The sequence below is a fragment of the Lithobates pipiens genome, unplaced genomic scaffold (assembly GCF_037356315.1).
Source record: "Lithobates pipiens isolate NorthernLeopardFrog02 unplaced genomic scaffold, aLitPip1_a1.2 Scaffold_18, whole genome shotgun sequence".
NCBI classification, from domain to species: domain Eukaryota; kingdom Metazoa; phylum Chordata; class Amphibia; order Anura; family Ranidae; genus Lithobates; species Lithobates pipiens.
The window spans coordinates 372,635,535-372,661,485 of NW_027507758.1; the positions used below are offsets into that span (position 1 = coordinate 372,635,535).

At 42.8% G+C, this 25,951-nt stretch overlaps 1 protein-coding gene across 1 annotated transcript in view; it reads right to left on the reverse strand.

The window, feature by feature from the left end:
* The window catches only part of PSMD1 (proteasome 26S subunit, non-ATPase 1), a 122,924-nt gene extending 97,208 nt beyond the window's left edge, over positions 1-25,716 (reverse strand). Inside the window, exons 1-6 of the mRNA XM_077487680.1 lie at positions 25,588-25,716; positions 10,041-10,084; positions 7,825-7,898; positions 7,133-7,302; positions 3,651-3,856; positions 1,708-1,851 (exon numbers count right to left, since the gene is read on the reverse strand). Coding sequence (XP_077343806.1) covers positions 1,708-1,851; positions 3,651-3,856; positions 7,133-7,302; positions 7,825-7,898; positions 10,041-10,084; positions 25,588-25,603 — 654 coding nt within the window. The 5' untranslated portion in view covers positions 25,604-25,716. The remainder of the gene's footprint in view (positions 1-1,707; positions 1,852-3,650; positions 3,857-7,132; positions 7,303-7,824; positions 7,899-10,040; positions 10,085-25,587) is intronic.
* Positions 25,717-25,951: the final 235 nt, after the last annotated feature.

A 25,951-nucleotide genomic window follows, 5' to 3' on the forward strand; every position in this document is an offset into this window, starting at 1 on the left:
ACTATCCACGCGTGGAACAAGGCAAAGGTGCTAATGCACTCTGAAACAGAGGTATGGTCGCCAGACACTCCATTATGGTTCAATCCTCGATTATCCCATTTTAATGAAATTCCAGACCCAATAATATGGGCCCGAGTCGACATCAAACAATTGAATATAGTGGGGGGGGCTGCTCACTTTTGATCAAATAAAGGATAGGCACGACCTCCCAAAATTGTACTTTTTCCGTTATCTACAGCTGCGGCATGCATTCCTCACACAGTTTGGTGCAGGCATGGTGGAGCTTCAAACTCCACCCCTGAAGCGGTTACTCTGACGAATCCATGCGAAAGACGCTGTCAGAAGCTTATAAAAGGAGTTGTCGAAAGGCCTCAGTAACTCAGCAAATGTAGAAATAAATGGAGCTCACTAGTCTCCAATTTTCAGGGGGACGACTGGGACAAAGTGCGACTATCCATTCCAGCTCCTGGTATCAGATTGCAAACGGCATATTCAATTTAAGATACTTCATAGGGTATACTATACTCCAGCAAGAATAGCCGGTATATATGGTTCGGATGATGCAATTTGCTGGCGTAGTACTGGCGCCAAGGTGGATTTTGATCATATATTCTGGCATTGTCAGCCAATACAGGGATTTTGGACAGTGGTTACAAAAACCATTCAGGGACTGATCCCATTACGATATCGGTGTGTTTGCTGGGTCTGGTGGAGGAGGTGGCACCGCTAAGGGCGCAATGATCCACACTATTCCTCACTTTGCTTTATGCATGCAAAGCTATCTTGTTATGCTTGAAAAAAAAAAAACACAGTGCCCTCCCTGGCCTACTGGAAGGGTATAGTGAATAAATGCATTGCTCTTCTATAAAGCCCCGTACTTGAGCAGAGGTTGCCCCAAAAAATTTGAGAAAGCATGGCAATGCTGCTTCTCATCAGATAACACTTCTTAACTAAAGACTTTGCAGCGACCAGGCGATTGTGGTTACTACTCTACATCTCATCTAGTCTTCGCTGTTTTAGTTGATCGAAGGGTTAATCGTTATGTTTAATTGCCTGTAATTCTTGGGACATTGCACAACAGGGAAGAGGGAGGGGAAATGGTTGTGGGTTTTGCAATTGTGTATTGTTTATAAAAACGTGAATAAAAAGAATTTTCCCCAAAAAAAAAAAGTTCCCATCACTGGTCTAGGGTTTACAAATGCCTCTATATTAAAATGTGTATATGTGCTCTGCTACCAGGATGATAAACTCTGACACGTTCTCTATCAACCAAGACAAAACCAGCCTGAAATTTGTATTGTGGGAGGTTTCTATAAGTAGATTAGCAGAGTGCTTGTCTTGTCACTGCCTTTCCTCCAATAAGCTGTCACACATTGTATGTCAAAACTACATTCCCAGTGCTGAACAGGAAGAGAAGATCTAACACAATGTGCACTTTCTAAAGAATATATAAAGCTAAAGACAGCAGATATACATATAAAAAACTTATGTAGGGAGATGTGTTTTATCTGTGTATCATCTGAGGCTGTTTCACTTCACTGGGTATAGGTGAGGGTTTACATTCACTTTAAGTTACAATGATTACTGTGTATCAATGATGCTATAGCAATTTAAGGAAACTTGACAACTGCCCCCCCAACCTTCAAATTGCAGAAACTTTTTCTCAACTGCCGTCAGTCCTCAAGCATTCATATGTAATAAAATTACCTGGCACACATTGATAAAGTCTGGTTTCTCCAGGTTCATGTAGATCTGCACCAAGACCCTAAGGACTTTATTTCTAAACTGTTTGTTCTGCATTAATGACATGCAGACCTTTAAGCTGTATGCAAGCATTCCAGGGACATCACTCTACAAAAGAAAAAAAGGAAAGAAAAAAATTATCAACTAGGCAACAATATTATAGAGACAATGCAGTCTACTTTACTAAAGGAGTTGTAAAGTCAGAAGTTTTTTTTTTTTATATCAAGATAAAAAAAAACATTCTGTGTGCAGCAGCCTCAGAGAGAGACCCAAACAGACAGGGCAAGGCTGCAGCTCCAGGTCTGAATGTAAACACATAGCTGTTAATCAGCTTGGGTGCCCCCATAGCAAGCTGCTTGCTGTGGGGGCACTCGACAGGAGGGAGGGGCCAGGAGCAGCAAAGAGGGACCTAAGAAGAGGATCATCCAGGCTACCTTGTACAAACCCAACTGCACAGAGGAGGCAAGTACATGTTTATTTTTATTTTTTAAATCAAGACTTTTCAATCAATTTTATCATAACATGTTTAAAATCTGTATTAAATCCAAAAATAAGAGCTTTCTAAACTGCAGCTTACAATTTCTAAGAGCTAATGCTTAAGTGATTGTAAAGGATTTAAAACAACAGCAAAGCCAAAAGGGACACGAGGTAAGGGGAGAGAAAAGCTGCAAATGTACACAGCACTGGATTTAATGAGGGCTCAGGTAAGAATGGGGGGGGGGGCAAAATTATGTCAACATTTTTAACCTTAAAGTGGTACTCCAGCTGCAAACTATTTTTTTTTTTAAATGTCAGCAGCTACAAACACTGTAGCTGCTGACTTTTAATTAGGACACTTGCCTGTCCAGGGAGCCAGCGATGTCGGACCCCCGAGGCCAATCCGTCCATCAGATTGGGTGCAAGCACCGCCAGTCCAACTAAGGGAAACCAGCAGTGGAGCCTTGCGGCTGCACTGCCGGTTTCTGACTGTGCATGTTGCGTGGTGCTTTGTGAATGCCCAGCTGTCTTCTGGAACATACGCAGGTCCCAGAAGAGGATGCAATGTCTTGGGACGCGGCCCGACTGGATCGGAAGTACACTTAGTGGAACTCTTCTTTAATGCAAGAAAAGCGTTAAAGTAAAAAAGGTTTAGGACTTAGAACCACTAAGAAACAAAAAAAGAAAAGAAAAAAAACACTTTACTAAAGAGCTCCAGGGACTGTACTTCCCACAAATGAAGAATCACGTTTTCTGGTAGCTGCAGTGCTAGGTTAAAATATGAAGTCCTCTGCCCTTGGATACCCCTGCAGCAGTGATCTTCTGTTTCAGTGGGGGAGAATATGGATAGCTGCATGCCCACCCAATGCCCAAACCAATGTATTTCATTCACAGAGGCCGTACTATTGGTTTCCACAATAAACAGCCCTCTATGAATGGGCAGATGAAGATAACTATCACTAAACTTTACCTTTAACAGACAGATGTTTTTCCACACATTAAAAAATAAAACATTTTAGGCCTGAAGATTGGGTTGCCACCTCAGCCCTTTAAAACTGGACACATATTAATTACACAGGTTCTGTGGCTGATTAAGGTGGTAATTAAACTCACTTGGTGCCTCATCTGCATTAAATTAGCCTCAGAACCTGTGTAATTCATATGTGTTTGGGTTTAAAGGGATGAGGTGGCAACCCTAGCTGAAGATCAGGGGGTGGCGGGTAAATGTATCAGGGGTTCCCGGAAGTGCTATACAGCCGCCAGATCGCTTCTACTCATCAGAAGACTTGAGAGATTTATGTTGCAGCAGTATTAACCACCCCCCACAGCACTGTCAATCTGAAGAGAGGTAATGTTAGATTTATACAAGCCTAATACAATGTTGAGGATGACTATATTAAACTTTTGTGAAAACGTAGGCTGGGCCTCACCGATTCTAAAATGGTTTTCTGAAAGACATCCAGTCGACGAGTTTCTAATGCAATACCAATGGCCTGTTTGTATTTGTGATCATCAAGGCAGCGCTGGAACATTTTGTCAACAATCCCTTCTAAGCGTTCATCTATAGGTTTCTTCTCTCCTTCTGGGAGATCAGCATTCTCTACACACTGCTTGGTGTAGTGGTCAATGCATTTTGCTGCAAAACAAATGTAAACATTTAACCTTAAAGTGGATGTAAACGCGATTCATGAAATTTTTACCTGGGCACATATATCTGTAGTGTTTACTTATCTCTCACCAAAGCCCAAGTCCTGTGCCTTTCTGCTGCTTCATTCCTCTGTTATCAGCAGAGTCACCTCTGACAAGTTCTGACACTTTGTCGGGGTGGGTGCTATAAATAGATTAACAGAGAGCCAATCTATTCACAGCACAGCTCTGCAAGTTTCTTTGTTCCCCTGACTATGTGGAGGGGGGTGTGCCTTTCTGCCAATCAGCCTTCACACAGTGTATGCCAAGACTCCCCTCCCACTGTTGACAGAGGAAGTAAAAATTCAAACAATTTTAACTTTCTAAAGAATTTAGAACGCTGAGGACAGCAAATATACATGTAAAAACTTATGTAGGGAGATTTGTTTCATCTGACGCTGTTTACTTCACTGGGTATAGGAGAGGTTTCACGTCCACTTTAAGCAAAAACATTTGTCTCTGATTTATTGTTAAATCAAAGACTTTCCAGTTTACTCAATTCATAATAACACATTGGACACTGTACAAACAAAAAAGACATTACAGAAAAAAACTAGATACCATAAATGCAATGGCAGATTAATTGGCTCAAGAACAAAAAAAGTTCTGGATTTTGGAGAGGAGTTGGAAATCTATTAAGTTTGTCCTTCTGTCTGTGGCCCCATTCAGTGATATTCCCTCTTACCCAATTTATGTCCCTTTGATTAGTACCAAAAAAAATAAAAATAAAAAAATAAATAAAAAGAAGGTGCTGCCAGGATAAAGAAAAAAAAAAAAAATAAAAAAAAATAAAAAAAAAAATAAAACTTAATAGAGGTTGCAATACTTGCTGTGCTAAAAGGGTTTTTGTAATGGTCTTTATCCCCTTCAGAGCAATTACCCTCCACTGGAACAAGTAGTAAAGAGTAAATGTCCCCGACTAAAGCACACCGTAAAGTCTTGACAGATTTTCTAATAAAAAAGGTACTCCACTCTGTCCAAAATAAAAAAAATAAAAACCTGGAACAAGCAGGCAACAAGTAAAATTGGAACTCCAGGTTTGCATACTTGCTCTGGGTCAATGTTTTCAGGCATACAGGTGTTTTTTTACTGATCCAATGGCAGCCCATTGTATTCAATGTGGCTGTACACAAAAGGCACGCAAACGTGTTGCGTATAGATGAGGGAAAAAAACAAAAAAAAAAAAAAACACACACACACACCACAAAATTACAGTAATCCGAGTTGTCAGTCAATATTACACATACACAAATATGTGCATAAAAAGGTTCATTTGAAAATTGAATTCTGAGTGCTAGAATTTATTTTACTTGTGCGCATGCAAATACACTAGAGGTCGATCGATATATCGGCCGATATTTGCCGTTTTTTAAATAATCGGCATCGGCCGATTTGTGCTGATAAAAAGCCGATTTAGAACTACAGCGGGACTTTGAAATGACTTCCGTATAGAAGTCAGTCTAAGTTGACTGAGTCGTCATAGCAACCCTTTCCTCCACTCTGGGCAGACTGCCAAGAAAAGAACAGAAAGATACAATGTTTACACTTGAATGAATGAAGTCATCTCTGTGTGTAGAAGTTCTCAGTTTAACCATTTAAAGACTAAATCTTTTCTGACACTTGTTGCTTACAAGTAAAAAATCCTGTATTTTCTGCCAGAAAATCACTTAGACCCCCCCAAAAATTATATATATTTTTTTAGCAGAGATCCTAGGGAATAAAATAGCGGTTGTTGCAATATTTTATGTCACACGGCATTTGCACAGAGGTCTTTCAAATGCATTTTTTTGGGAAAAAAATACACTATTTTAAAAAATAAAAATAAAATAAAAACAGTAAAGTTAGCCCTTTTTTTTTTGTCCAAAAGTTTTGACTACCTGTTTTTATTATATATATATATATATATATATATATATATATATATATATATATATATATATATATATATATATATATATATATATATATATATATATATATATATATTTTTTTTTTTTTTTATCTAAATCATACATACAAGTAAACTGATTGGAGGTTTGTTTTGTTTAATAAATGTTTAAGTGTAAGAAATTTTCTGTATCACGTATGAAGACTGCTTTCACACTGGAGCGGGCAGGCGTTGATGGTAAAACGCAAGTTTTAGCGGCTCTTTACCATCATTTTAGCGGTGCTATTTGGCTGCTAGTGGGGCACATATAACCCAGCTAGCGGCCAAGGAAGAGGTTAAATGCGCCCATGAAGCACCGCTGCCAAATCGCATTGCATGCGCTTCGGCAGTGGTGCCCATTCATATCAATGGGCAGGAGTGGTGGATGAGCAGTATACACCACTCCAAACGTGCTGCTTGCAGGACTTTTTTTTAAGATCCTGCCAGCGCATCGCCTCAGTGTGAAAGCACTCTGTCTTTCACACAGACTGCAGGGGAGCCATTTTACATGCGCTATTTTTAGCCCAAAAGCGCCTGAAAACGCCCCAGTGGGAAAGGTGTGTTAGATCAAGGGGGATTAAAAATAAATAAATAAAATCGGCCTAACATATCGGCCCAAAAAAAAAAAATCGGCATCATATATCGGCTATCGGCCGCCATGATTTCTAAATATCGGCATCGGCCAGAGAAAAACCCATATCGGTCGACCTCTAAAATACACACAAATCAAACACAAGCTAATATAGCTGTATGACTGAGGAACAGTTGCTTGAGGTGAGGTTCCAACGGAGAGGATAAAAAAAAAAAAAAAAAATAAACAGTGTAAGAGAAAAGCCCATCAATATCTCTATGTCCAAAATTAAAAGGACCAGGCTGCATACCTTTCATACGTTTGCCCAATTTAGGGCCCATTCACACTAGGAACTGCATTGCAATCATACAGGAAGCCTGTGCAATTCACTTGCAGTTCTGTGCAGTGCAATTTCAGCACATTCATTTTAAATAGGCGGAAATCGCACTGTTCCAAAAAGCAGTGCATGCACTACTTTTTCAAACACACTGCAACTGGATCACGTGGTACTTTTTGTAACATGTGATCCGATGCAGGCAAATGCACTGCGTTTGCGAGCCACCCTAGGTGCATCATTACCTTTGCACAGACACCCGCAGATCGTAAGGGCAGTTCGGGAAACTGGATGGGAACACAGATTTCCCGCACTGCATTCTAGTGTGAACAGGCCTTTAGGACTACTACACTACCACAATTTACAATTGGTCAAATATGACAATTTAACTTACCTATAATCGTCTCTACATACTCAGAATTGTCATTCACATTGAACAGATCTCCAGCACCCAGAGCATAGTTAAGGGATTCTTCAAATGCCCCAAGGTGATAGAACACTTTGGATGCAACAAGGGCAGCAAACTGCCTGCTTCTGAAACCCTCATCTTCATAGAGCACCTCTCTGTTAAAGAAACACAATTTAGTAAGTAGTGGTACATATTTCTGAAAAGCATGACAAGGTATCATTAGTATATTTACATAAAAACTCCAGTAACTATGACCATGTTGACATAGTTCTACAAACACAGGTTAAAAGTGAACACTTTCATGTGGGTTCCCTCCTTGTTGACAGCTTGTCTTATCTGTAGGTTATAACTAGAAGATGTATTATGTTTATTTCTGTTCGCACTGTAGTGCATCCTCCATAGCAATATATACAGAACTATGGCAAGGGACAATAGTAGCCCATCAGGGTGCAGAAAGGTCTTTGCATGTTCATGGTCATAAACAGAAAAGGTAAGGGGAGTTGGTGAAATCCAACCCTAGTGTGCAAAAAAAATGTGTACCTAAACACATACACAGAAGCAGCTTACAAATCAGTCTAGTAGGGGTCATGAATGCAATTCCCCACCCAGGCACCCCAAAGTAAAATTTGACAGAATTAGGAAGAGTACAGTCAATACTTTCATTATCAACGTCTTACATTTTATCCACGGATTCAGATATCTCTGCCCAAAAGTCATTGACAACGGCATTCAACTTGTGCAAGGCAAACTCCTGCAAGAACAAACATTTTAGTGAACAGTGGAAATATTGAGCACTAATGACATGCTACCTTTTTTCCTTACCCATGTCTGCCCCCAAAGTGGACTTGTAAGCGAAACTGCCGCCACCCTAATCTTGATCACCCTACTCCTTTCCAAATTAAAAAAAGCCTTGTAACGCTTACTCTTTATGCAGGAAACACAAGTTTATGACTCCCATGGTATCAAGGCAAATACCAAATTCCTAGGTATGCAGTTAGATCATCTCAGATAAGAAACCCTAGTAGGTTGTCATTTAGGCAGAGCCAGTCAATCAGTAGACATGCCTAATTGGTTACCCTCCTTTGGCTGAAATGTATAAATCAAAAAGACAACAAATCACAAGACTTGCCAAAAGTAGTTTTCTGCAGAACATTTAAGTACTACAAGCCATAAGCAGAATGCAGCTGCACTGCAATATTTGGTGGCCTACAGTATTTTCATAAAATATGGAGTTTAGTCTCATAACCGGTATTGTCTCTAAAACTACTCATTACACACAGTCACCTTACCTAAATCATATTTTAGGCAAAGCTTTAAACTAAAGCTAACCAATACATCCAAAATGCTTAAATCTGCAACCAGAAAATCTACTTAACCAGTTCCCACCAGCCTATAATCAAATAACGGCCAGGCGGGACATACATCATTGTAGGTGGACGTCATAGAACGTCCCCCCGGAATACGTCTTGTACGTGCCTCACAGGTGTCTCTGCAGCACGGTCTGTAATCCGTTGTGTCCACCAGACACAACAGATAACTGATCAGTGTATCAGTCGCCGCCGATGTCGTGATCACTGTGACCAGTCACAGCAGATCACATGACAATTGCACACAATGAATGACTTATTCATGCCATTCATTGTGTACTATTGTGTTGATCTCTGTACTATGATCACTGTGACCAATCACAGCCCATCTGTACCATGTGATTAGCTATAGCCAATCACAGAAAAACTGCAATAGTAAGCACTGAATTAAAGCGGCGTTCCAACCACATTTTTTTTTTAATCTCCCTCTTACTATCATATTATGTATATTTAGCATTGGAGAGTCTCGTAAATAGTGCCGCTTTTCTTAAATATTTATTTAAAGTTACCTTATATTCATGCTGCTCGGGCACTCCCATCTTACTTGTGGGCTTCGCCTGCCCACAAGCATAAACTTCCGGGATACAGTGCTGCTGCATAACCAGCATACCCCGCCCGTTCTCGCGCATGCGCAGTATGGACACCTAGAGGTGCAGGAAACTTCTTGGGTTGCCATCACAACGGGCAGCGGCGTCGGAAGTGCCTGTCCGATTGTGATGGCAACCAAGATAAGCCTTAAGCCTTTTCCAGTTGGGAAATTAAGTGATTTTTTTTCAAGCAGTCCTGCCCACCGACTCCTGGCAAATGATGACTCACATTTCCCAGGAGCACAGGGTAGGGAGAAAGTGATGCGGAACCGGAAGTGACAGATTAGGAGCCACCACCTAGCAACAGGGCACTACTGCCAAGTAAAAAAAAAAAAAAAAAAAAAAAAACACTCCAAATGTTTTTTTAAATTATTAATAAAGGACTGGGAAAATGTAAAAATATTTTTTAGGGTGGAACTCTGCTTTAATCCATTTTATTCAGTAAATATGGTTGCCTATAACAGTGAAATTCATAATAAAATACAATTCTGAACAATTCCCCAGAGTAGTAGTGTTACTATGGTAACAATTGCTCTGGTCAGTGTGTTTAAAAGATAAAAAATATAATAAAAAAGAAATAAAATATTTTTTTCCTTTTTGGTAACATACTGTCACCTGTCAGTGTCCCCAATCACGACACACCAGTTACATGATGACTGACTATGTATAAGAAAAAAAAAAAAAACCCACACTGACAAAAATTACTAATTCAAAAAAACTTGCCATTCTTCTTACTAAATACATTAGACTGTCTACTTTGCAAAAGAGGGTCATTTGGGGGATATTTGTACTGTCCTGCCATTTTCTGACCTCGAGAATTAAATCAAGTTTCACAAATAGGATTAGAGGAACATGGGAGTTTATAAAGAGAAGTGCCGGTCAGTGTTATTCTAAAATAAACTGGTTTATTACACAGATTAAACTGAAGAAAGCTTGTACCTTGAGTTGAGGCTCATCTTCATCAAGAAGGGAAAGAATACCAGCTGTAAAATTACAAAAAAAATAAATTAAAAAAACTGTATAATTAGCAGATCATAGTGAAATTTCTTCCCAGTCAAACCTTTATTCAGCTAAACTGTTAGTTCATATAAAAGCCTGATTGTGATCTTTATTATATGGAGACCAATACACTAGGTACAAGTCTAATAAAGATGTAGCTCCATACATAGCATGCCAACACACTGGAACTTAAAGTATGAACACATTCTTAACTACTTTAAGCCCCCGGTCACACAGGTACAACATATGATTTACAAATCGTACCTGAAGTAGCATCTAATGTTGTGTTTCTATGGCAGTGTCCTAATAGGTATAATTTAAAGTAGTGCGATTTGAGAAGTAGTCCGCGTATTACCTTCTCAGGACTTATTACTGTGAGTGAAAGGTGAAAAAAAAAAAAATTACTAAAATTTTGGGTTGTCACCACAACAGGAATAAAAGGGAAGACTTTCCAAAAGGGACACTAGTTTTAGTGACAACCAAGGATGGCCTCTCACTTCCCATTTTGGCTGTGGGACATGCAGTTATTAAAAAAAAAAAAAAAAAAAAAAAAAACTGACAGGGTTATAATCTTCTCTTACTCTATCAAAAAATGTTTTGGTGTTTAGTTGTACTTTAACACCTTCTTGCCCACCCCAGCATCCCCTTAAATAGCTCTTACCAGCCAGGGGGCAAGAAGGATCGGCAAGCAAGTGATCACCACTGTGGTCCTGATCCTTACTCTGGACTAAAACCTATCTTTACAGCTTGGTCTTTGTGCTGTGAGCACATTCTCAGTACATGAACATCGGCTGCCCAGCAATTTTATGTGCAATATATGGGTGTGAAAGCCCACCCTTTTGCTCTGTACGTGTGTGTGCTGCGCGGTCTTAAATGGGTTAAAGTGGTCTTACAAATACATAACTTTTCTGCTGCTCAGTTGCGAATATAAAGACTGTAGAGAAAAAGAATTTAAGGCTGTTTAAAAAAAAATAATTCTCTTTGTGAACTCACCATTCATTTTGTAGGGAAATTTAATTACAGAAGAACTAAGTGTGCCTGTACATTATAATTCATTTCTGGCTTTAATGACCACTGCTGACAGCTACATTTACTTTATAAAACAGAAAAAATTGTCAGTTTGAAGTGCAGGTTATTAATTGAAATCCCTTAACCTTATTTACACCAGTGTTCAGTTATCCTTTCATGAGTATTTTTTATAGTATGTTTAGCACCTTTGTAGTTTAAAACGAGGGGATTTTTAAGAAAGCCGATATCATAATTTACAGCAAGAGTCATGTTTCTGGCTCTCAGCCTCATCAGAACTGGTGTCTCACAGACAACGACTTGATAAGGCTGAGAGCCATAAGAGTACCATTAAAATATTCCAGATTCAGCTCAATGGCGCTTGTATACAAGTATTAAAGTAAGGAACAAACTATTGCCATTAAGAGGGGGAGAAAAAAAACAGAAGTTTTGACATACCTGTAAAGACAATGATGCAGGATGTACAATTAATATAAGTAAATGTTTTCTTTAAACTATAAAAAGGTGCCCAACTCTGTTAACCCCTTCACGCAGACTTAACACATATATGCGACCTCACGGAAGTGGGCCTTTTCCCGTGGGGCCACATATATGCGTATCTCCCTTTGTGCTGGGAGCGTGTCACACAGTTCGCTCCCAGCACAGAGACCTGGCTTTCACCAGGTCTCGTACTAGCAATCGGGACCCTTGGTAGCGGGTCACCTGATCGCTGAGATAGCTTCTGATTAGCTGTAGCACTAACCCCCCCCCCAAGGAGCTGCTGGTTATTTTTGGGCTTACCATTACCTTCCGCTTCTCTTTGTGACACGTCTAGGGGATGTCCTGTGGTAGATGACCCAGTAACTTGAGACTGACAATAGATCCAATTGAATGAATTTTATTTGCAAACTTGAACCATTGAAGAGTCTTTAACTTGGGATCAGAGGGTTGGGAAGGAGGTTCAGGTAATCTCAATGACAAAGTCTATAAACATTAAAGAACTTTGACTGCATACAGAGAATAGCCAATCGCAGTTGGATGAACACTCAGGTTGGACAGTCCCTCTCTCACAAGGCCTAGCAGCCAACAAGGTGCTTATTCAGGAACAAAGTCTTTGTCACAGACGTTGTTGCAGAACATGTAGGAAACTAAGCTGTAGAACACTTGTAGGATACCTGGATCTTTCAGCCTACTTGGTGATATCCACAAGACCGGATTCTCTCGGTTACTTCAGCCCTTCCAGGCTCTTGTTAAGAAAAACCCCCATATGTGGTGTTCTTAAGAGTCCTCCCCTGGAATGCTCGAAGTTCAATGGGTCTCTCCTGGACCGGAGACAGCACCCAACCACCTTAGAATCCTCCTCTAGTTTCCATGCCTTGGGCTAGCCAGCCCCGAGGCATTAAAGTCGGGGGGAACCGCACCCCAGGCCATAGCCTTCCTGGGGGCTGGTCAGGAGGACCAGGACCATGTAAATCAGCACTTCATACTGGACCGGAACCCCGAACCACCTGACGTCCATGTCTTAAATACCCTCTCCCAGAGGGCACAGCGAGAGGGCCACTCCCACTGACCTTGTTCCGAAAGAGTAAATTAAGCACCTGACTAGACCACAGTTCCATGACTGCCATCAGAGACAGTGCCCCCTGTGGCCAGGCTGAACATCTCACAGTCCAGTCAGACTAGCACAGAAGTCAAATTTAGACAAATAGACCCAAACTAAAAACTGTAGTTTGGGTAAAGTTTTAACTTTGAAAAACCTATAGTGTGTGCTCGTCAGGAGCCTGGCGCTACATAGCTATCAGAGTGATCAGTCACTGTGAGCCTGCCCCTGTGTTTATTACCCCTTCTGAATGAAGAGGAAGATACATTGCATCATCATCTTCTTGCAGGGGAGGAAATGTAAACAAACCAAAGTGTGTAAAAAAAATAAATAAAAAAAAATAAAAAAAAGAAGAAGATCAGGTTTGCCAGGGTTGGTGTTGGGGGTCAAAAGGTCACAGTCAAATTTGGGGTAAATTTTTTTTTTTTTTTTTTAAACGGGAGCATCAGTGTGCGTTTTAGGCAGGAAAAAAAAAAGAAGAAAAAAAAACGTGCATCATTGTTTCTAGGCTGTACTACAGGTACAAACAACATACACATATGTGGTATCACTGCAATCGCCAGGAGAATTTATTTTGGGTGGTTCTTTGGTGGTAAATCATAAAAGCAAAAAAAAAAAAAAAAAAAAAGAAGATTGTTTTTACTATTTTGGGACAAAATATATATAAAAACTGGAGTTAGTACTTACCGGTAACTCCTTTTCCGGTGGTCTTCCAGGACAGCCCTTGAGAGATGGAGCTCCTCCCATCGACACAGGAAACACATTGCCACAGTTCAAAAGGCGGTCCCTCAGGTCCCTGGTCAGTCATTCACCAAGAACCGAAGGATGGAACTGAAAAACATATAAAACCATAACAGGTAATAACATTAGTACATCACTACAATCAAATAAAGGGTGGGATCGTGCTGTCCTGGAAGACCACCGGAAAAGGAGTTACCGGTAAGTACTAACTCCAGTTTTCCCAAGTGTTCTTCCAGGACAGCCCTTGAGAGGATCCCCCAAGTACTTACCAGATTAGGGGGGGACCACGGCCTGGAGGACTTTCCTCCCAAAGGCCTGATCCTGACTAGACATTAAGTCCAGTCGGTAATGCCTTGTAAAGGTGGAAAAGCTTGACCATGTGGCTGCTTTACATACCTGCTCCGGGGTGGCACCAGCTCTTTCTGCCCAGGATGCAGACAACGCTCTTGTTGAGTGAGCTTTAACACCCTCAGGAGGATCTCTATTCAAGGCCTTATACCCCTCTGCTATAGCTAGCCTAATCCATCTAGCTATGGTTACTTTTGAAGCTTTCTGTCCCCTACGCTGTCCGGAAAAAAGGACAAAAAGGGAGTCTGAGATTCTGAATGGATTTGTTATTTTAAGATATTCTAGAATACACCTCCTCACATCCAATAAATGAAAACGTTCCTCTTTCTCATTTGCTGCATTTTGACAAAATGAAGGGAGGACAATATCTTGGGACCTATGGAAGCTAGATGCTACCTTTGGTAAGAACCCAGGGTCTGTCTTTAGAATGACTCTGTCTTCTAGGATCTGTAGGAATGGTTCCCTGATGGAAAGTGCTTGGATTTCACTGACCCTACGGGCTGAAGTGATTGCCACCAGGAGAACTGTCTTAAAGGTAATAAGCCTTAGGGAGGCCTCTGAGATAGGCTCAAAGGGTGACCCCAAGAAAGCTTTTAGCACAACTGCTAAATCCCAGGATGGGACTTTTGTGATTCTGACTGGCTTGCGTCTAGCGACTGCCTTACAGAATCTAGCGACAAAAGGATTTTCCTGTAAGCGTTCATCTAGGTATACACTTAAGGCAGCTATCTGTACTTTAATAGTACTTAGGGTTAAACCCTTGTTTACACCTTCCTGTAAAAACTGTAGAATATTAGCCGTATTTATGTCCCGGCCATTCAGCCAGCTATTGAATTTTTTCCAGACTTTTTTGTAAATAGCTCTCGTGACTGGTTTGCGACTCTGTAGTAAGGTCGCAATTACCTCGTCTGACAGGCCCTTACTCCTTAAGATTTCCTCCTCAGTAACCACGCTGACAGCTTCAGTGTGGCGACCTGCGGATGGTAAAGAGGTCCCTGCGACAGGAGGTCCTGTCTGTAGGGAAGTCTTAGAGGCGGACAGTCTGTCAATTGTAGCAACGTTGTGAACCACGGTCTCCTGGGCCAAAAAGGTGCTACTAGAATCAAACAGGTTTTTTCCTTGAGGAATCTTGCTAGGACCCTCGGAATGAGATGAAGAGGGGGAAATGCATACGCCAGACTGAAAGTCCATGGAGTTTGCAAGGCATCTACCGCCAGGGGTTGATCTCCTGGGTTTAGCGAGAAAAAATTGGGAACCTTTGCATTTTTCTTGCTCGCAAAAAGGTCTACCTCTGGTTCTCCCCAGTGAGCTGTTATGAGATTGAATGCCTCTGGGTGTAAGGACCATTCTTGGTTCGAAATCCTCTGTCGACTCAAGAAGTCCGCCTTGTTGTTCAGCTCCCCTTTCAGGTGAACTGCAGAAATGGATTCCAGATTGGCTTCTGCCCACTGGAGAATGCGTCTGGCTACCAACATCAAACGAGGACTTCTGGTTCCTCCTTGTTTGTTTATGTATGCTACAGCCGTCGTATTGTCTGAACGGACTTGTAGATGGTGACCCTGTATTGCGGGGTGGAAAGCTAGAACAGCTCTCAGGATTGCTGTTAGTTCTTTCCAATTGGAAGAGAAACATTTCTCCTCCGGGGTCCACTTGTCCTGGACCCAGCTTGAGCCTAGGTGGGCTCCCCAGCCCCAACTGCTCGCATCCGTTGTTAGTGTTGAAGTGATAGGAAGGACCCAATGAACCCCTTTGTTTAGGTTCTCCCTGTCCTTCCACCACCAGAGGGAGCGTTTTACCCTTGAGGGGATCGATACCTCCTCCTCCAGATCTCTGCCTTTTAATTGTTCTAACAGAAAACCCTGAAGTTCTCTTTGATGGAACCTGGCCCATTGTACGGCTGGAATGGCTGCCGTCATAAGACCTAAGACCGACATTACTTCCCTCACCGTACACTTGGGGCTGCATTGAAGAAAAGATATTCTCTGCCACAGATTCAAAATCTTTTCTTCCGGCAGTATAATTTTCTGATCTACAGACTTGATCCAGTACCCCAGATACAGGATCTCCTGTGTTGGGGTTGTCTTGGATTTCTCCTGACTGACAATCCACCCTAATCGACTCAGACTGAGTTGAGTCAATTCTAGGTCCTGAGAAAGACGACTCTCTGAGTGGGCTGTTAGGAGCAGATCGTCTAGGTAGGGGATAATTGAGACTGATTGAAGCCTCAGAGGAACTAAAGCCTCTCCGAGAACCTTGGTAAAGATTCTCGGAGAGGATGATAGACCGAAGGGAAGTGCTCTGCACTGAAAGTGGTAAACCTTTGTGTCTATCTGCACTGCCATCCGAAGGAATTTCTGGCATTCCTCCCTTATTGGAATGTGCAGATAAGCATCCCTTAGGTCCAGGGTTGCCATAAATGTCTCTTTCTGCAGGAGATTCTTTATGGAATAAATGGACTCCATCCGAAATCTCTTGTAACGGATGGAGCGATTCAGTGGACGGAGGTTCATAATTAGTCTGAATCTCCCTGACGGTTTTCTTACCACAAAGATGTGCGAGTAAAAACCGTCCCCTTGTTCCTGAATAGGGACTGGTGTCAATACTTCTTGATCTACCATTTCCCCTATTAGTAAAGGTAAGGCCCTGGCCTTTTCTGAGTGACTTGGAAGCTTTGTCACCAGAAACTTGGAAGGAGGGTTGCTGTGAAATTCCAGCGCATGACCCCTTTTTATTATGTTTAAGACAAACTCGTTCGAGGTTGTCTCTTCCCATTGAGGAAGAAATTTGCTTAATCTTCCTCCCACAGGAACCCTGACGTCACTGGGGTTTGGGATCCTGATTGGGGCGGCTAAACAGTATGCCCCCTTTTCCTTTCCCTTTATGTCCCGACCAATGTTTTTTGGGGGTTGAACTCTTCTCTGATTTAGAGGGTTCCTTAAAGGGACGAAAAATTTTTCTTTGAAAATTTTTCTTTTTTGCAGGAAAGGTTTTCTTTTTGTCCGCCGTCCTTTCTAAGGCGGAGTCTAATTCAGGCCCGAAGACTAAGTCTCCTGTAAAAGGGACGCTGCACAGGCGGGTTTTAGCGCCGTGTCTCCCCCCCAGGTTTTCATCCATACTGACCTCCTTGCTGCCACTGAAAGTGCTGCAGATTTAGCCGTAAATTTAACGGAGTCCGTGGAGGCGTCAGAGATGAAACTGGTGGCCTTAAAAAGCATAGGGAAAGATTTCAAAAGCTCCCCCCTAGGAGTGCCTGCCTTTAAGTGTTCTTGTAGTTGCGATAACCAGAACTCCAGGTTTCTAGCTACACAGGAAGTGGCTAGAGCTGGTTTTAAGCCTGCCATAGAGGCATCCCAGGCCCTCTTTAAGACGATGTCTGTTCTCCTGTCCATGGGATCTTTCAGGTGGCCCATATCCTCAAAGGCCAGATCAGCCTGCTTTGAGATTTTGGACAGAGGGGCGTCTAGTTTTGGATTTTTATTCCAGACCGCCTCTGGGCTCTCATCAAAAGGGAACCTTCTCTTAAGGGATTTAGGAAAGAAAACCTTCTTGTCTGGTTCAGACCACTCCTTAAGGACAAGGTCAGAAAGCACCTTATGTATAGGGAAAACCCTTGCTTTCTTTTTCCCCAGAGCCTCATACATTTGATCATGTCTGGATAACTGAGTTTCTTCCTCCTCAATTTCCAGCGTATCATAGATAGCCCCCATTAGCTCATCTACTTCCTCGAGAGATAATCTATATTTTGAGGCTTTAGATGCTGCTTGATCCTCTTCCTGACCCGAGTCAGTGTCAGAGGATTCGGGGCTAATCAACGTGGGGCTAGGCTCCCTGACCATACGGGGCTCCCCTGAGCTGGGTGTTGTAAGGCATGGTGAGGATGAGATTATAGTTGTTTTACTCGTGGAGGCAGCTGCAGCTGATCCCACGTCAGTGATTAACTCCCGGAGGGACTTAAAGGTCGACGCCATTTCCTCTTTAAAGGAGCCCAAAAACTTTGCTAAAGGGGAATCTGCCTCAGATTTAAGCAAGCTTGCAATGCATTGCTTGCATAGGGCTTTGTTAGAGCCAGAGGACAACCTATTCCCACAATTAGGACACTTTTTGCGGCCTGTCTTGTCTTCCCTTGGCATCTCTTTAGCCTGAAAATAAGAAGACAAAGGATTTCTTAGCGTCAGAACCATGTCCCTCCTAGAATCACCACTAACAAACAACCTCACTGTGAGTAAACCGCCACCGTGGGGTACTACAGGGCCCAGCCTACAAACACCACCACTCCACCAGAGTAATAGCATGCCCAGCAGCCTACCTGGGTTTGGCTGGTGCCTGTCTCCGCCGGAGTATCCTGGGGAATAGCCTCCATGGTCCCCCTCTGACGCTCCGAATCCCGCCGCTAATCCGGTATAGCTGGACGCTGGTCGGGCTTTACAGGCACAGCGCTGGCTCTCCCTCTCCTCCTTGTACCCTTAGAGACCCGGAACCGGAAGTCTCGGCACGCAGTGATGACGCGGTTCCGCCGGAAGTGAACGCTCGGCGTCTCCGACCCCCTGCAACGAGGAGGGAAGATGGAAGGTTCCACTCACCACTCCTGGGGGAAACCGGCGTCATTCTGCCCCTGGCCACCTCGGCACTGGAAGGAGGAGGGTAACGGGTCTGCTCCGGTTCAGCTGGACGGTACCCGAGCCAAAGAAAAAAAGGTATGGACCCAAACTGCAGCCATAAACCAGGACCCGGTCCCTTAGGCTTGCAGGTTCTCAGGCAGCCCCTGAGAGGGGCCTCCAGGTTCCTGGCAACATGTTCCTCCGACGGAGGAAACACAAATGACTGACCAGGGACCTGAGGGACCGCCTTTTGAACTGTGGCAATGTGTTTCCTGTGTCGATGGGAGGAGCTCCATCTCTCAAGGGCTGTCCTGGAAGAACACTTGGGAAAAATCTCTATCAGGCGATATCCATTAATATTCACCACCAAAAGAAAGCCCAATTTGTCCTTAAAAAACAAAACAATAAACCTGGATGCACCAAGTAGTTGTGATGATATGTACAGTTTTACTAACACATGTCAAACCTGCAAAATTGTACCTAGTCTTAGATTGCGTTTAGATCTGTGTTACCCTTAAGTGTGGAGGGGTTAACTTTTATTTTAAAGCCCCACTCCAGGTTTGGAGTACCATGAGTGGGTAGAGTAGGGCTTTAAATAGCTTGTTTGGGCCAAGCTGGCCCAAATTAACTATTTTCATTACTACGGTAATAGATGCGCCTGCTGCCAGCACTGTATAAATGGTTATCTAGCATGAGCTACAAACAATATAGAGCAGTATTCTGGCAGTGGTACAAGGACTTCTTGCCTGCTGCTAAAATAAAAACAAGTTGGGCCAAGTGCTGCTCAGTAATTTACAGGAAGCCTTGTATTTTTAGCAGTGAATACATGGCTTCCACTGGTTGGGTGAGATGGAGAGATGGGCAGATGATGTCATGATCTCTGCCTCAACTAGGAATAAGTACACTTCCTGACCAGGCCTTCTCTGAAACTTTGTTTACAAGTTTAAAAAGTATTATTTTTTGCCAGAAAATTACTTAAAACCCCCCAAACATTACATAGAGATATACAGTTGTGCTCATAAGTTTACATACCCTGGCAGAATTTCTTGGCCATTTTTTCAGAGAATATAAAATGAGAACACAAACTTTTCCTTCACTCATGGTTAGCGTTTGGCGGAAGCCATTTATTATCAGTCAACCGTGTTTACTCTTTAAATCATAAAAAGACAACAGAAACTACCCAAATGACCCTGATCAAAAGTTTACATACCCCAGCCCTTAATACCGTTTATTGACCCCCTTAACATCAATGACAGCTTGAAGTCTTTTGTGGCATTTGTGGATGAGGCTCTTTATCTTCTCCGATGGTAGAGCTGCACATTCCTCTTTGCAAAAAGCCTCCAGTTCCTGTAAATTCCTGGGCTGTCTTGCATGAACTGCACATTTGAGATCTCCCCAGTCTCCTGTCTTCAATATCATTGAGCCAGAGATAGCTACTCCAGAACCTTCACTTTATTCTGCTGTAGCCAATGACAGGTTGACTTGGCCTTGTGTTCTGGATCATTGTCCTGTTGGAATCTCCAAGTACGTCCCATGCGCAGCCCCCTGGCTGATGAATGCAAATGTTCCTCCAGTATTTTTTAATATACTGCATTCCTTTTGCCATCAATTTTGACCCAATTTCCTCTGCCTTTGTAGCTCACACATCCCCAAAACATCAGTGATCCACCTCCATGTTTCACAGTAGGAATGGTGTACCTTTCATCATAGGCTTTGTTGACTCCTCTCCAAATCAAGCGTTCATTGCTGTGGCCAAAAAAGCTAAATTTTGGTCTCATCACTCCAAATGACTCCATCCCAGAAGGTTTGAGGCTTGTCTCTGGGCGTATTGTAATTGGGATACTTTGTGGCATTTGCATAGTAATGGCTTTCTTCTGGCGACTCGACTGTGCAGCCCATCTTTCTTCAAGTGCCTCTTTATTGTGCATCTTGAAACAGTCACACCACATGTTTTCAGAGTCCTGTATTTCACCTGAAATTATTTGTGGGTTTTTCTTTGCATCCCGAAAACTATTTTCCTGGCAGTTGTAGATGAAATTTTTGTTGGTCTATCTGACCATGACTTGGTTTCAACAGAACACCTCATTTTCTACTTCTTGATTAGAGTTTGAACACTGTTGATTGTCATTCTCAATTCCTTTTAATATCTTTTTATATCTCTTTCCTGTTTTATACAGTTCAACTACCTTTTCCTGCAGATCCTTTGACAATTCTTTTGCTTTCCCATGACTTAGAATCCAGAAACGTCAGTGCAACACTGGATGAAAGATCCAAGGGTCTGTCAGGAGTCCAGAAACTCATTGACCTTTTATACACACACACAAACACACACACACTAATTACGAGCAAATCTGATTTAAAAAGAGTAAACAAAAACAGTTGATTCATATTAAATGGATTCAGCCAAACACTAACCATGAGTGAAAGAAAAGTTTTTGTGTTATCATTCATATTCTCTGAAAAATGGCCAATAAATCAAATTCTGCCAGGTATGTAAACTTATGAGCACAACTATCTATACCTCACATTTTCGTAAATATTTTTTTTATTATATCTTTTCATGTGACAACACTAAAGAAATGACACTTTGCTACTATGTAAAGTAGTGAGTGTACAGCTTGTATAACAGTGTCAATTTGCTGTCCCCTCAACACAGCCATTAATGTCTAAACTGCTGGCAACAAAAGTGAGTACACCCCCAAGTGAAAATGTCCAAATTGGGACAAAGTGTCAATATTGTGTGGCCACCATTTTTTTCCAGCATGGTCTTAACCCATTTGGGCATCGAGTTCACCAGAGCCCTCTTCCACTCCTCCATGATGACATCACTGAGCTGGTGGATGTTAGAGACCTTGTACTCCGCCACCTTCCGTTTGAGGATGCCCCACAGATGCTCAATAGGGTTTAGGTCTGGAGACATGCTTGGCCAGTCCATCACCTTTACCTTTTTTAGCAAGGCAGTGGTCATCTTGGAGGTGTGTTTGGGGTCGTCATGTTTGGAATACTGCCCTGCGGCCCAGTCTCTGAAGAGAGGGGATCATGCTCTGCTTGAGTATGTCACAGTACATGTTGGCATTAATGGTTCCCTTAATGAACTGTAGCTCCTCAGTGCCAGCAGCACTCATGCAGCCCCAGACCATGACACTCCCACCACCATGCTTGACTGTAGGCACGACACACGTCTTTGTACCCCTCACCTGTTGCTGCCACACACGCTTGACACCATCTGAACCAAATAAATGTATCTTGGTCTCATCAGAGACCTCAGAATATGGTTCCAGTAATCCATGTCCTTAGTCTGCTTGTCTTTAGCAAACGGTTTGTGGGCTTTGCTGTGCATCATCTTTAGAAGAGGCATCCTTCTGGGAGGACAGCCATGCAGACCAATTTGATGCAGTGTGCAGCGTATGGGCTGAGCACTGACAAGATGACCCCCCACCCCTTCAACCTCTGCAGCAATGCTGGCAGCACTCATACGTCTATTTCCCAAAGACAACCTATGGATATGATGCTGAGCACATGCACTCAATTTCTTTGGTCAACCATGGCGAGGCCTGCTCCGAGTGGAACATGTCCTGTTATACCGCTTTATGGTCTTGGCTACCGTCCTGCAGATTAGTTTCAGAGTCTTGGGAATCTTCTAATAGCCTAGGCCATCTTTATGTAGAGCAACAATTATTTTTAAGATCTTCAGAGTGTTCTTTGCCATGAGGTGCCATGTTGAACTTCTAGTGACCAGTATGAGAGAGAGCGATACCAAATTTAACACACCTGCTCCCCATTCACACCTGAGACCTTGTAACACTAACAAGTCACATGACACCAGGGAGGGAAAATGGCAAATTGGGGACATTTTCACTTAAAGATGTACTCACTTTTGTTGCCAGCAGTTTAGACATTAATGATTGTGGGGGTTATTTACAAAAGGAAAATCCACTTTGCACTGCAAGTGCACTGAAAGGGTACTTGGAAGTAAAGTCGCTGTAGATCCGTGGGGGACATGCAAGGAGATTAAAAAACAGCATTGTAGCTTGCACATGATTGGATGATAAAATCAGCAGAGCTTCCACTCATTTCAGATCTACCTTAGATTTAGGGCGAGTGCACTTGCAGTGCAAAGTGGATTTGCCTTTCGTAAATAACCCTCTGTGTGTTATTTTGAGGGGGGCAGCAAATTTACACTGTTACACAAGCTGTACAGTGTACACTCACTACTTTATATTGTAGCAAAGTGTCATTTCTTCAGTGTTGTCACATGAAAAGATATAATAAAATACTTACAAAAATATGAGGGGTGTACTCTCTTTTGTGAATATATATTTTTTTTTTTTTTTTACAGAGACCCTAGAGAATAAAATGCCGATCGTTGCAATATTTTACGTCACACTGTATATTTCAAATGCAATTCTTTTGGAAAAACATACACATTAATTAAAAACTAAAATGCAATAGATACCCCAATTTTTTTGAATAATGTGAAAGATGAAGTTACACTAAGTAAATAGATACCCAACAGGTCATGGGAGACGCTTTAAAAAAAAATTTTTACAGGTTACATAGGAGGTCTTGCGGTAGAATTATTGCTCTATCGCCTTGATACCTCACGTGTGGTTTGAACACTGTTTACATATGCAGACGTGACTTACATCTGCGTTGGCTTCTGCGCACGAGCACAGAAGGATGTGTCACATTAAAATGTATTTTTTTCCTATTTATTTTACAATTTATTTATTTTATTTTTTTACACTGTCCCTTTATTTTTTCACTTTTACTATCATTACAAGAAATGTAAAACATCCCTTGTAATAGAAATAAATATGAGAGGTCTTCTTTATCAAAAGATCTAGGGTCAAAAAAAGACCCCAGATCTCTCTTTACCTTTAAAAGCAAAATAAAAAAATAAGAACCACAACAAATGTGACATTTTCTCTTTATAAAATAAAATAAAATTTGTTTACACCCAAGAGTTGAGTAGGGGCCATCTTGCACTCACTCGATATCCCGCCTAGTCATCAGCTACACCGGATTGCTTCCAGGTTTACCGACGGCTCTGTAATGCTCGGAAAACGTGGCCATTCCCCCTGTGGGACCACTTTTATCTTGTTGAAAATCACCCACAGTAAATAATGATCCCGGGGTTAAGGCAGTTAGCTGCTGCCATAGCACCGTTATTTAACGTCAAAGTAATGAAGTATAATTACTGTGGGTGGTTGGCAATTGGTTAAACAGAGCCGACAGTGGGTGCATCAGTTAGTAAAGGAAATAGTTTATTTGGCCAAAGCTAACTATTTAGGCTGCTTTCACACTGGGGCGGTGCGGGCTTCGGTGGTAAAGCGGCGCTATTTTTAGCGGCGCTTTACCGTCGTTTTAGCGGTGGTCTGCGGGCGCTAGCGGGGTGGTTTTAACCCCCGCTAGCGGCCGAAAAAGGGTTAAACCCACCCGCAAAAGGTAGGAGCGGTTTAGGAGCGGTGAATACACCGCTCCAAAGATGCGGCTAGCAGGACTTTTTTCACTGTCCTGCCAGCGCACCGCCCCAGTGTGAAAGCCCTCCGGCTTTCACACAGGAGTGAAAGGGCCGGTTTTTTTCAGGCGCTATTTTTAGCGCTGCAACGCCTGAATACCGCCCAGTGTGAAAGCAGCCTTAAAGTAAAAGTAAAACATGGAGCTATGCTTTAACCCTTCTGTTGCCAGAAATATTTTTGTGTTTCTAAAAAAAATCATTTAGAGCCCTTCACACTGCCAGCGCCCGGGCCGCTAGTTATAGCTGCGCTTTACCATCATTTCTGCACCACTGTTCACCCCCGCTAGCGGCCGAATAAAGGGTTAAAACGCTGCTCATTGATTTCAATGAGCAGGGGCACTTTAGGAGCGGTGTATACAACCACTTTTACCTACAGGTAAGCCTATGTTAAGGCTTGCCTGTAGGTGCTTGAAATATCTCCCAAACGGCCACAGTTTAGGAGATATTTACAATAAAGCCATGTGCCAACGTCTACGGAACATGCACATTTTAGAAAGGGCAGATCGTGCTGTTTCGAAAAGGGGTCATACCGTGACTGGCGGCTCCCACGTGCATCTGTGGGTGTGACGTCACGTGACTCCGGCCAGTCACAAAGCTGGAGCTCGCGGCCCTGGAAGGAAGAGGGGTGAAGATGGACGCTCGCTGCTAGTGGGAACAACAGTGACATCCCAGGCTTCATTTTCAGGTAAGTGACACATAATGGGCTACTATGCGGTGCATAGTAGCCCATTATGCTTTACCTTTGCAGGGAAATAAAGAGGAAGTAAAACCCATCAGGGTTTACTCCATCTTTAAGCCCTGTTGCACCAGAAGGTCACTGCTCTGGGCAGTATCCAATGGCTGTGAAGGGACAATCTGTACAAGAAGCAGCAGCCTGCAGGAGATGGCACACACCCAATTATAGGTAAGGATGGACTTAGGCATGTTCACATCTCCATGTGCCTGCCAGGAAGCTTACACTGTGCACCACATGCCCGCCACTAAGCTTACACTGCACAGCGCTAATCACCGGCAGTGAGACATTTCCTGATCTGTGCAGCCACGGATCAGGAAATGTCTCACTGCCTGTGATTAGCTCTGCGCAGGGTAAGCTTAATGGCGGGCACGTGGAGTTCCAAACGCGCTTGAGCCGATCATTACAGGTAAGACACGTACGTGTGTGTGGTGCTGTGTGAAATTGCTGAGTACAAGTGAATGGAGCAGAGCCCCCCCAGCCTTGTGTATACAGACCAGTGTTTCTCAACTCCAGTCCTCAAGGTGCCCTAACAGGTCATGTTTTCAGCATTTCCCTCAGATGAAACAGCTGTGGTAATTACTGAGGCAGTGAAACTGTTCAAATTACCTGTGCAAAATGGAAATCCTGAAAACATGACCTGTTAGGGCGCCTTGAGAAACACTGGTACAGACAATGTGTACAAATGGGGAGAACAGGCCAGGCTGGCGGACGATGAGGAGACAAGGCCTACACTGAGGTGACTCAACATGTGCCCATTGTCCCCTCACCTGCTCTCCTACCGGCCCTCTCCCCATTATACATCGCACGGTACGGTGCCGGTATCAGGCCTGCTATCCGTCCAGCCTCCCCAACCACTGAACAATGAGTCAGCTAACACCGCCTCCCCCCTACACCATAGCAGGCGGCATCCCTCGGCCCTCCAACACACAGCTCCTCACCCGCCGAGGTAATCATGGTGCTCGCAGTGTCTTCTCCCCGTCTCCTCGATCACCTGGTAAATTGTTCCACAAATCCCTGTATCATGGGCAGCGTCCGGCGCACAATACACGTCACTAAGGGGGGCGGAAGTGACACTGCAAATTACAATAGGTGGGAGGAAGAACGACCGTGCGCGCCATCTTAACTGCTGGCAAACATTTAATTGACTGTAAACAGGAAGAGAGATATATTTATGTGTCCCGTGCTAAAATACGTCTCCTGTTCTATTTATAAATCCACCAGTTCTCTCTTACCCTATTTTCTTTATATATTCAAGCGTTCTATCTTCCCCTGTTCTATTTATATTTCCAATGTTTTCTACTC